Source organism: Salmo salar, chromosome ssa09, assembly GCF_905237065.1.
Source record: "Salmo salar chromosome ssa09, Ssal_v3.1, whole genome shotgun sequence".
Taxonomy (NCBI): domain Eukaryota; kingdom Metazoa; phylum Chordata; class Actinopteri; order Salmoniformes; family Salmonidae; genus Salmo; species Salmo salar.
In genome coordinates, this window is record NC_059450.1 from 124,782,902 (window position 1) to 124,794,934 (window position 12,033).

General features: G+C 41.2%; 1 protein-coding gene and 1 long non-coding RNA gene across 3 annotated transcripts in view; one reads left to right on the top strand and one right to left on the bottom strand.

Annotated features, from left to right (window-relative positions):
* Window positions 1-3,595: 3,595 nt before the first annotated feature.
* Window positions 3,596-6,834, bottom strand: LOC123744729 (uncharacterized). The gene is made up of 3 exons (XR_006771160.1): window positions 6,606-6,834; window positions 6,370-6,504; window positions 3,596-3,724 (listed from the first exon to the last, which is right to left on the bottom strand). It is a non-coding gene; the product is annotated as an uncharacterized lncRNA (long non-coding RNA).
* Window positions 6,835-7,151: 317 nt separating this feature from the next.
* Window positions 7,152-12,033, top strand: part of LOC106612540 (alpha-2-macroglobulin) — a 41,318-nt gene continuing 36,436 nt past the window's right edge. For both annotated transcript variants that reach the window (XM_045724496.1, XM_045724497.1), the window contains exons 1-3: window positions 7,152-7,452; window positions 10,342-10,525; window positions 11,830-11,986. In XM_045724496.1, coding sequence (XP_045580452.1) covers window positions 7,352-7,452; window positions 10,342-10,525; window positions 11,830-11,986 — 442 coding nt within the window. In that variant the 5' untranslated portion in view covers window positions 7,152-7,351. The remainder of the gene's footprint in view (window positions 7,453-10,341; window positions 10,526-11,829; window positions 11,987-12,033) is intronic.

Sequence of the window (12,033 nt, forward strand, 5' to 3'; positions counted from 1 at the left end):
TAATATCTGAAAATGTCAGTTGTTGAACATAATACTTCTATTTGCAATAGCAATTCATGATATATGCAGTTGAGGAATATTCCATGTACCAACACTACATGTAGGACGGACATTCCCACATACAGTATACACATACATAGAGGCATTTTTTAGCTATGATTTTACCACTCAGAATCCAGAATGGATATGACAATGGTGCCAGCACAGGATGTAATACACGCTTACAACAATCTACTTTTTGATCCGCTTGACTTCTTAGCTGGTAAACTGCTACTGTGTGTCAAGAAAAGAGCCCAAATTAGAGGTTAGTGTACTCCAGTAAAAAAGGGCTGGTTTAGATTAAAAACTATTGCCCTGTGTCCCCGTTCATAGGGGCATGAGAGACTAGTCAGTGGTAGAATTGAGTTGGCACTTTATTGACCCAAACACCCACAAGGTTGAGGTTACTCATAGACAGTAATTAGTCATTTTTTAGTTTTTTTTATTGAAGCATTGTGTCATCTAACTGTGAAAGAATAGGATCCAAAGTGTTAGGAAATATTTGTTCCCATAAATACAAAGGAGGATGTCTCTCCTCATACCTCCGCACTTTAGTCAGACTGCCAGACTGTGTAAAAACTTGATGATGGGGCCGGCAACAGAGTTCCCATTGACTAAGCACCACAGAGCCAATCAGGAGAGAATACATACAGGTCAAGGGTGGCAATTGAAAGTCAAGGGGTGTGTCTGTGCCTTTTGGATTACTCTCTCTTTACAGAGAACCCCTGTGGTTCAAGTCAAGAGCTACCCTTCCCCTTTCAGTCTGCTCTGCGCATGTCTGAAAGTGACAGAGCCAGCAGCCAAGAGAGTTTTTCACAGTATGTCATAAAAAAATATTACCCTTATGAATGTACAGTTGAAGTCAGAAGTTTACATACACTTAGGTTGCAGTCATTAAAACTCGTTTTTCAACCACTCCACAATGTCTTGTTAACAAACTATAGTTTTGGCAAGTCGGTTAGGACATCTACTTTGTGCACGACACAAGTAATTTTTCCAACAATTGTTTACAGACAAATTATTTCACTTATAATTCACTGTATCATAATTCCAGTGGATCAGAAGTTTACATACACTAAGTTGACTGTGCCTTTAAACAGCTTGGAAAATTCCAGAAAATTATGTTATTGCTTTAGAAGCTTCTGATAGGCTAATTGACATAATTTGAGTCAATTGGGGGCAAACTACCTGCCCTCCAGGACACCTATACCACCCGATGTCACAGGAAGGCCAAAAAGATAATCAAGGACAACAACCACCCGAGCCACTGCCTGTTCACCCCACTATCATCCAGAAGGCGAGGTCAGTACAGGTGCATCAAAGCTGGGACCGAGAGACTGAAAAATAGTTTATATCTCAAGGCCATCAGACTGTTAAACAGCCATCACTAACTGCTGCTAGCTGCTGCCAACATACTGACTCAAATCTCTAGCCACTTTAATAATTAAAAATTGGATGTAATGATGTATCACTAGTCACTTTAAACAATGCCACTTTCTATAATGTTTACATACCCTACATTACTCATCTCATATGTATATACTGTACTCTATACCATCTACTGCATCTTGCCAATACCGTTCGGCCATCGCTCATCCATATATTTATATGTACATATTCTTATTCATTCCTTTACACTTGTGTGTAAAAGGTAGTTGTTGTGAAATTGTTAGATTACTTGTTAGATATTACTGCATGGACGGAACTAGAAGCACAAGCATTTCGCTACACTCGCATTAACATCTGCTAACCACGTGTATGTGACCAATAACATTTGATTTGATTTGAAGGTGTAGCTGTGGATGTATTTCAAGGCCTACCTTTAAACTCAGTGCCCATTTGCTTGACATCATGGCGAAAACAAAAGAAAGACCTCAGAAAAAAAACTGTAGACCTCCACAAGTCTGGTTCATCCTTAGAAGCAATTTCCAAACGCCTGAAGGTACCACGTTCATCTGTACAAACAATAGCACGCAAGTATAAACACCATGGGACCACGCAGCCGTCATACTGCTCAGGAGGGAGACGCGTTCTGTCTCTTAGAGATGAACATACTTTGGTGCGAAAAGTGAAAATCAACCCAGAACAACAGCAAAGGACCTTGTGAAGATGCTGGAGGAAACAGGCACAAAAGTATCTATATCCACAGTAAAACGAGTCCTATATCGACATAACCTGAAAGGCTGCTCAGCAAGGAAGAAGCCACTGCTCCAAAACCGCCATAAAAAAGACAGACTACGGTTTGCAATTGCACATGGGGACAAAGATCATACTTTTTGGAGAAATGTCCTCTGGTCTGATGAAACAAAAATATTGTTTTTGTTTCAATATTTTCAAAAATGTTGCCAACTGTTTGGCCATAATGACCATCATTATATTTGGAGGAAAAAGGGGGAGGCTTGCAAGCTGAAGAACACCATCCCAACCATGAAGCACGGGGTGGCAGCATCATGTTGTGGGGGTGCTTTGCTGCAGGAGGGACTGGTGCACTAAACAAAATAGATGGCATCATGAGGAAGAACAATTATGTGGATATATTGAAGCAACATCTCAAGACATCAGTCAGGAAGTTAAAGCTTGGTCGCAAATGGGTCTTCCAAATGGACAATGACCCCAAGCATACTTCCAAAGTTGTGGCAAAATGGCTTACGGACAACAAAGTCAAGGTATTGGAGTGGCCATCCCAAAGCCCTGACCTCCATCCTATAGAAAACGTGTGGGCAGAACTGAAAAAGTGTGTGTGAGCAAGGAGACCTACAAACCTGATTCAGTTACACAGGAGGAATGGGCCAAAATTCACCCAACTTATTGTGGGAATCTTGTGGAAGGTTACCTGAAACGTTTGACCCAAGTTAAACAATTTAAAGGCAATGCTACCAAATACTAATTGAATGTATGTAAACTTCTGACCCACTGGGAATGTGATGAAAGAAATAAAAGCTGAAATAAATCATTCTCTCAACGATTATTCTGACATTTCACATTCTTAAAAAAAAGTGGTGATCCTAACTGTCCTAAGACAGGGAATTTTTACTAGGATTAAATGTCAGTAATTGTGAAAAACGGAATTTAAATGTATTTGGCTAAGGTGTATGCAAACTTCTGACTTCAACTGTATGTAAAATGCTAAAATGTATTAGATCCAGTACAATGGAATAATTAAGACCTGAATTTGAATGCAGCATGTTCCGATTCCTCGTTCTCTTTCTTTCCAGCAGGGTCAACCAAAAACACTTGGCCTGATGGTTCATGCAGATACTGGGGAAGCAATATAGAAATGTATTGATCCCTTAAATGATTTTACTATTAAATCACCCATATCACAACCCTCATACCGCTTCACAAAAATGTACCTAAATCAATTTTGGGAAAAGGATTGTTACTCACAATGAACTTCCAGTGTTTCTGGTTCACATTCAAGAAACTTTTGACAGCATTGTAGTTAAAAAAGTTCACCTGAAATAAATAATTTCACATGCTTGCCACTAAGCCCAACATTTTTTATCAATAGTTAATCCTTTAAAATTCCACTAACAGATTGTATTAGTACCTTGGGCAGACTTTGCTTGCGCACTAAACTTCTTTCTCCATTTAGAATGACTTGGACTGAGTAGTGATTTGGGGTGTAAATCTTTGTCCCGTGACCACAGCTTTTTGTGGTTGCTTGAAAGTACCATTTGATTGTCTGTATAAGAAGAGAAAGTAAAACCACAAATGCTTTGAATGTGAAGAACATTATACAAATAATTAAGCATAAACTAAAATACATAGACATTTCAGAGAATATCAGTTAGTTAGAAGGATTGTTTATCGAGATTTAAAACAAACGTAATTACATTTGCATTTGTTTTTATTTGTCTAATATATTCTGGCTAGATGCAATTTAATGGGTCATTGTCACATAAGTCAGCAACAACAACAAAAAACGTCCTCTCACTGTCAACTGAGTTTATTTTCAGCAAACTTAACATGTGTAAATATTTGTATGAACATAACAAGATTCAACAACTAAGACATAAACTGATCAAGTTCCACAGACATGTGACTAACAGAAATTGAATATTGTGTCCCTGAACAAAGGGGGGGGGGGGTCAAAATCAAAAGTAACAGTCAGTATCTGGTGTGGCCACCAGCTGCATTAAGTACTGCAGTGCATCTCCTCCTCATGGACTGCACCAGATTTGCCAGTTCTTGCTGTGAGATGTTACCCCACTCTTCCACCAAGGCACCTGCAAGTTCCCGGACATTTCTGGGGGAATGGCCCCAGCCCTTACCCTCCGATCCAACAGGTCCCAGACGTGCTCAATGGGATTGAGATCCGGGCTCTTCACTGGCCATGGCAGAACACTGACATTCCTGTCTTGCAGGAAATCACGCACAGAACGAGCAGTATGGCTGGTGGCATTGTCATGCTGGAGGGTCATGTCAGGATGAGCCTGCAGGAAGGCTACCACATGAGGGAGGAGGATGTCTTCCCTGTAACGCACAGCGTTGAGATTGCCTGCAATGAAAACAAGCTCAGTCCGATGATGCTGTGACACACCGCCCCAGACCATAATGGACCCTCCACCTCCAAATCGATCCCACTCCAGAGTACAGGCCTCGGTGTAACGCTCATTCCTTCGACGATAAACGCGAATCCAACCATCACCCCTGGTGGGACAGAACCGCGACTCGTCAGTGAAGAGCACTTTTTGCCAGTCCTGTCTGGTCCAGCAACGGTGGGTTTGTGTCCATAGGCGATGTTGTTGCCGGTGATGTCTGGTGAGGACCTGCTTTACAACAGGCCTACAAGCCCTCAGTCCAGCCTCTCTCAGCCTATTGCGGACAGTCTGAGCACTGATGGAGGGATTGTGCGTTCCTGGTGTAACTCAGGCAGTTGTTGTTGCCATCCTGTACCTGTCCCGCAGGTGTGATGTTCGGATGTACCGATCCTGTGCTGGTGTTGTTACACGTGGTCTGCCACTGCGAGGACGATCAGCTGTCTGTCCTGTCTCCCTGTAGCGCTGTCTTAGTGTTATGAGAATTTTGTTCCCAATGTTCATAAACTGAACTTCAATTAAACTACTCAGTCTGCACCCCAGAGTTTGTAAGGTTCTGGTTAAATGACACAGACGGAGGCCCAGCCTACAATAGTCAACCAAGTTTATTCACGAGAGCTCTGAATATCATACAATGTACACAGCCTTTTATACCTAACATTTGGTCATATCATATGTCATACCCCTTACAGATGCCTCCTCCTCTTCTTTAACACTGTCAATGCTTATTTACAAGTCTTCTCCATCACATAAATTGCTTATCATATCCTGCCCCATGTTACATAATCTACTGCAAGCCTAAAGTTTTCTCCCCTCTCTGGGTGGGGAGACCTTCTTCCTGTTATCAGTTTCACTGTGGTCACAAGTTGTCTTCTGTCTGGTAACAGTTCCCCTTTTCCCTTGAATGTCTTGCCTATATTGCTAAATCATTAGGCTTAAACTTTTCCAATACACACACATTAGTACATTCATCTTATAATCACTCGGTTATACCTTTTCAGGGTGAAATAATTTAGTCAAACCATTAATCATATAATTTCCATTACACTTAGGTGTCTCACAGTACGGACATTGCAATTTATTGCCCTGGACACATCTGCAGTCCTTATGCCTCCTTGCAGCATGCCTAAGGCACATTCACGCAGATGAGCAGGGACCCTGGGCATCTTTCATTTGGTGTTTTTCAGAGTCAGTAGAAAGGCCTCTTTTGTGTCCTAAGTTTTCATAACTGTGACCTTAATTGCCTACCGTCTGTAAACTGTTAGTGCCTTAACGACTGTTCCACAGGTGCATGTTCATTAATTGTTTATGGTTCATTGAACAAGCATGGTAAACAGTGTTTAAACACTTTACAATGAAGATCTGTGAAGTTATTTGGATTTTTATGAATGATCTTTGAAAGACAGGGTCCTGAAAAAGGGACGTTATTTTTTTGCTGAGTTTATATGCCTTGTTAGGGAGATTAAGTATCATACATAAGGTGTTATGTAGTGAAAAAAGTGTGTTATTGCTGACAATACTGTGTTTACGTGATGACATATCTTCACTATTTACTTTAAAGTGACAGAATAAGGGCCATAAATATTCAAGTGTACGTCATCAGAAACATTCAACTCCAATTCCACTTAACTACATAATGATATTACATGTCCTTAGACTTGGTTAGGTGCACATCTTATGTATTTCTATGTTCATCCTTCATACTGTATGAATTTTTTTTCTTCACGATATGTTTAGAATTGTGATTGAAAAAAATGCTTATTGTCATGTTACGACTAGTATTTATTACCTCATCCACAAGCCATTTGTGGGGCTGCAGAGTTTTAAACTCTGAATGATGGAGAAGGAAAGAGGAATTTTTGTCTGTAGACCTCACAACAGCAACCACCACCTCGCAATTGTTTCTTCGCCACAGAGCTGTGACCTGAAATATGCAAATGGCACACATTTAGAAGAGTTATTGTCCTCTTAAACATGAACTGAAAACAAACTATCACAATCCTTTAACATTTGAAAAAAACATACCTGGCCTGCAGCCTCATTGTCTTGAAGTGGACATTCTGAACCTTGTTTGAAGTCAGTAGGTAACATGACCAAGGAGCTATTGAAATTTGAAAGTTTGAAAAATTCATGTTAGAACGTGTGAGATGAAAATGGACAAACTAAAGGGTGTGCAATATAGAAGGGTAGTCAGTGGACGTTCTGAAACTTGTTTGAGTCAAGTAGGTCACATGACCAAGGAGCTATTTAAATTTGAATGAGAAAAATGTTTAGTACTTTGTTTACGCTCCCTAACTAATTCCAATACCAAATGCTGCTCACATTTCCACATGTTTATTAGCTTTGGAATGCGAATGAATGCCCAAATCGTGAAAATAATGTTGTTCGCATTTTTTCCAACATCATGCCACTTATTTGGAGTCTGTGGGTCAAGTGGTTTGAAAGCGCGAATATCCAACTTGAAACTTGATGGAATGCCCATATGCAGGAACTCCCGAATTTTGGACTGCAGTTAGTTGCACACTATTAGGGAAAAATAGCTTGAGGTATTTAGGTGTCATTCTGACCATCCCATTTCTCGCGGGCTGTGACTGTTTGAGAACTTCTTCAGAATTGGGAGGAAACGGGAAGTGGCTGCGGTGTGCTAAACGATTTGTAAGGGAGTGACACAAGAGGGTGCATTTGGGTATAAACAGCACCGTTTGTGCAACTTTCCTGACCATCTGGACGAGGGAAGGGAGCATTTCGAAGTGCGGATCGAAGTGCGGAGGATGTGTACCACGGTTATGGCCATGGCTCTCAACTTACTTTGCCTTGTATTTATCACATCGGTGATTTTACCAACTGCGACATCAAGCACCTTCAATGAATCGTAAGTACGCTACAAAACATTTAATGTACAGTAGTAGGCAGTAGAAGCACGTAGTATTTTCGTAATTTAATTGAGGGATTAAACTCACAACAAGCAATTGTTGTTTACTTGTTTGGCTGCATACCACAGTCTATAATCAAATTGAGGAATTCATTATTCTCCGTATTCTCCAGGCTATGCTCTAGGGTAGGTCACCTGAGCAATATAATTATTTGAGTTATAAACATAATATTACATAACAACAAAATCGTGTATATGCTTACTGCACTGATATAGCTGAATATCTGCTTGTAATTGTCTCCATTTGTGAATAACAATATATAAAAAAGTTGGAAGTGGGAAGGCCACAGGACAGGAAAAGTACCATTCTCTCTCTTTCTTGCACGTGAGAGGCATTTAATATCTTATGAGACATGCTGGCAAACAGGCCTGTACATTTTTGGGTTACAAATCCGACTTGTGATAGTCCTTGATAGTCCATATTAGTGTGCTTTCCTCCAATGTCCCTCTGTGCAATCATCCCCAACAGGGGCTTCATGCACCTTCAAAATCAGAGGGGCACAAAGTATGTAAGGATGGCTGGGGGGTGGTCCATAGGGGGCTTAGGCCCCTGGCCTGAAGTTAGAGAATGTTGAATGTTGCTTTTCTAAAGTCTCCCAACTTGCCAACAGGCATGCCGGCTAAGAGTAGCTTGCTTGTCTATCTTGATTGATAGCCTGAAATGGCTTCTTGGTAGCTTTATAAGGTTAGGAGACTGGGAACATATCTGTGCTAGCTAAAGCCAACTAATACTTCTGTAAATGTGTTATTTCAGTTTAAATTTGTAATAAATGTGAACATTTCTATGAACCTATTTTTGCTTTGTCATTATGGGGTATTGTGTGTAGATTTGAGGGGGGGAACAAAATGTGGAAAAAGTCAAGGGGTCTGAATACTTAACAAATGCATTGTGTGTGTGTGTGTGTGTGTGTGTGTGTGTGTGTGTGTGTGTGTGTGTGTGTGTGTGTACACACTACCGTTCAAAAGTTTGGAGTTACTTAGAAATGTCCTTGTTTTTGAAAGAAAAGCACATTTTTGGTCCATTAACATCAAATTGATCAGAAATACAGTGTAGACATTGTAAATGACTATTGTAGCTGGAAACGGCAGATTTCTTTAATGGAATTGTACACCTATTTAGATGAGGCCCATTATCAGCAACCATGACTCCAGTGTTCCAATGGCACGTTGTGTTAGCTAATCCAAGTTTATCATTTTAAAAGGCTAATTGATCATTAGAAAAACCTTTTGCAATTATGTTAGCACAGCTGAAAACTGTTGTGCAGATTAAAGAAGCAATACAACTGGCCTTCTTTAGACTAGTTGAGTATCTGGAGCATCAGCATTTGTGTGTTCGATTACAGGCTCAAAATGGCCAGAAACAAAGACCTTTCTTCTGATACTCGTCAGTCTATTCTTGTTCTGAGAAATGAAGGCTATTCAATGTGAGAAATTGCCAAGAAACTGAAGATCTCGTACAAAGCTATGTACTACTCCCATCACAGAACAGCGCAAACTGGCCCTAACCAGAATAGAAAGAGGAGCGGGGGGCCCCGGTGCACAACTGAGCAAGAGGACAAGTACATTAGAGTGTCTAGTTTGAGAAACGGACGCCTCACAAGTCCTCAACTGGCAGCTTCATTAAATAGTACCCGCGAAACACCAGTCTCAACGTCAACAGTAAAGAGGCAACTCTGGGATGCTGGCCTTCTAGGCAGAGTTCCTTTGTCCAGTGTCTGCTCTTTTGACCATCTTAATCTTTTATTTTTATTGGCCAGTCTGAGATATGGCTTTTTCGTTGCAACTCTGCCTAGAAGGCCAGCATCTAAGTGACCCCAAAGTTTTGAAATTCATTAGGCCCTAATCTATGGATTTCACATGACTGTTCAGAGGCGCAGCCATGGGTGTGCCTGGGAGGGCATAGGCCCACCCACTGGGGAACCAGGCCCAGCCAATCAGAATGAGCTTTTCCTCACAAAGGGGCTTCATTACAGACAAGTACTCCTCAGTTTCATCAGCTTTATGGGTGGCTGGTCTCGTGATGATCCCACAGGTGAAGTAGCCCGATATGGAGGTCCTGGGCTGGCGTGGTTACATGTGGTCTGCGGTTGTGAGGCCGGTTGGACGTACTGCAAAATTCTCTAAAATGACATTGGAGGCGGCTTATGGTAGAGAAATTAACATTACATTCTCTGGCATCAGCTCTGGTGGACATTCCTGCAGTCATCATGCCAATTACACGCTCCCTCAACTTGAGACATCTGTGGCATTGTGGTGTGACAAAACTGCACATTTTAGAGTGGCCTTTTACAAGGTGCACCTGTATAATGATTATGCTGTTTAATCAGCTTCTTAATATGCCACATCTGTCTGGTGGAGAAAGGAGAAATGCTCACTAACAGGGATGTAAACAAATTTGTGCACAAAATTTGACAGAAATAAGCTTTTTGTGAGTATGGAACATTTCTGGGATGTTTTATTTCAGCTTATGAAACATGGGACCAACACTTTACATGTGTTTTATATGTTTGTCCAGTGTGTATATGTATATCTATTTTAAACAGTACAAATGAGTGGGCATGACGCCTTTGTTCCCCAATACATGGTTTACAGACCATCAAAAAACGAATTGGTATTCCCTCCAACACTGTCTGAAACAGAATCAATTGTGCCCTCAATTTCTCATTGTTTGGACTCTGACTGGGGCACATAGCCAGAGACAATTAAGGTCACTTTGTCCCCAACTTTAAAAAGTCAGTAGACTACAAAGGAACTAAAGAGCTGTTTGAGTACACTGCCACTTAAGTATTATTACCACAGCTGCATTCATGCTGACTCTTTCCCTTTTAGGATTTACCTGGTGACAGTCAGCTCGGAGCTGGTAGGAGGGACCACAGAGAAACTTTGTGCTCAGGTCCACCAAGCCACAGAGCCTCTGTCGTTGAAGGTGTCACTGGAGATGGAGGGTGGCAGCAGCACCATTCTACTGGAGGAAGACGTAACACAGGACTTCTATCGCTGCATCTCCTTCCAGGTCAGCTGCAACTGGGCTGCGTTCAGCAGGCTACAACGTTGTGGAACGCTCTGATATAAATATTTAATGTAGAACCAACATGCCTCTCTGACTTGTAGGTTAAGGAATCATGCCAGCCCTATGTATGACATTTCTAACTGCAAAGTTCCACAACGATGTGAGCCACTGAATGTGGCCCTATTCTATCGTCTCTCATGCAAAAGCATCCCGACCACAGTCAACAAGCCAATGGGTTAAATGTTGACGTCATTTCTTTACTTAACTAACACTGACCGGATTCATCAGCTTTAATAGTAGCTGACAGTTTCAATTGGGTCTCTTTCCCGTCAATGTTATGGTGTTACACAACCTGTGTCTCGCTTCATATTGATTTTAGCTGAACAGTTACCCTCATCAGTTGTACATACACTGAGTATACCAAACATTATGAACACCTTCCCAATTTTGAGTTTTGACCTTAACAGCCTACATTTATCGGGGCATGGGCTCTACAAGGTGTCAAGCGTTCCACAGAGATGCTGGCCCAAGTTGGTTGGATGTCCTTTGGGTGGTGGACCATTCTTGACACATCACACACAGGAAACTGTTGAGTGTGAAAAACCCAGAAGCGTTGCAGTTCTTGACACTAACTGGTGCACCTACTATCATAGCCTGTTCAAAGGCACTTATCTTTCAATCTTTTGTCTTGCCAATTCACCCCGAATGGGGCACATACACGATCCATGTCTCAATTGTCTCAAGGCTTAAAAGCTCTTTAACCCGTCTCCTCCCCGTCATCTACACAGATTTTTGAAGTGGATTTAACAAGTAACCTCAATAAGGGATCATAGCTTTCACCTGGATTCACCTGGTCTGTCTATGTTATGGAAAGACCAGGATGTTCTTAATGTTTTGTGCACTCAGTGTATGTCAGATTACAGTTGATAGAATCTCCTGACTCTTCTTCTGTGGTCATTTTGTCATCTAAATAAAGTTCTATTCTTACTAGCTTTTAAGTTACCTATGCGCATTCATTCAACAAAACACATTCATTTCAGTCTTTTATTTTGAGTAGTTTGGTTGTAACTCCGTCATGTTGTGTGGAACTCAACTTGGATTCCAGGCTGGGTGTTGTATGCAAAATGATCCAATCTATTAAAGGCAATAGCAGTTATTTGAAATCGTACTTTGCTATGCTGAGGTTATCTACCATTTAACAAAAAGCCCCCTGTTCTCAAGCTACTTGGAGAGCCAAGCTTTGGTTAGGAGCTAGAGGATTGTAGAAGTTCTAACAAGCTTCCATTCTTCTGTTTTTCATGTTGTAGGTACCCCCAGTGAAAGCTGACAGTGTGGCCACTGTCAATGTCAGCATCAAGGGGAGGAAGGATGAGATGAGTAAAAAGACCAAGATCCTTATCAAGCCTAAAAGATTCCTCACCATTTTCCAGACAGACAAACCAGTCTACAAACCTGGACAGACAGGTAGTTAGATATCATCTTTGATGAATACTGAAACTGACCCTTCCTGA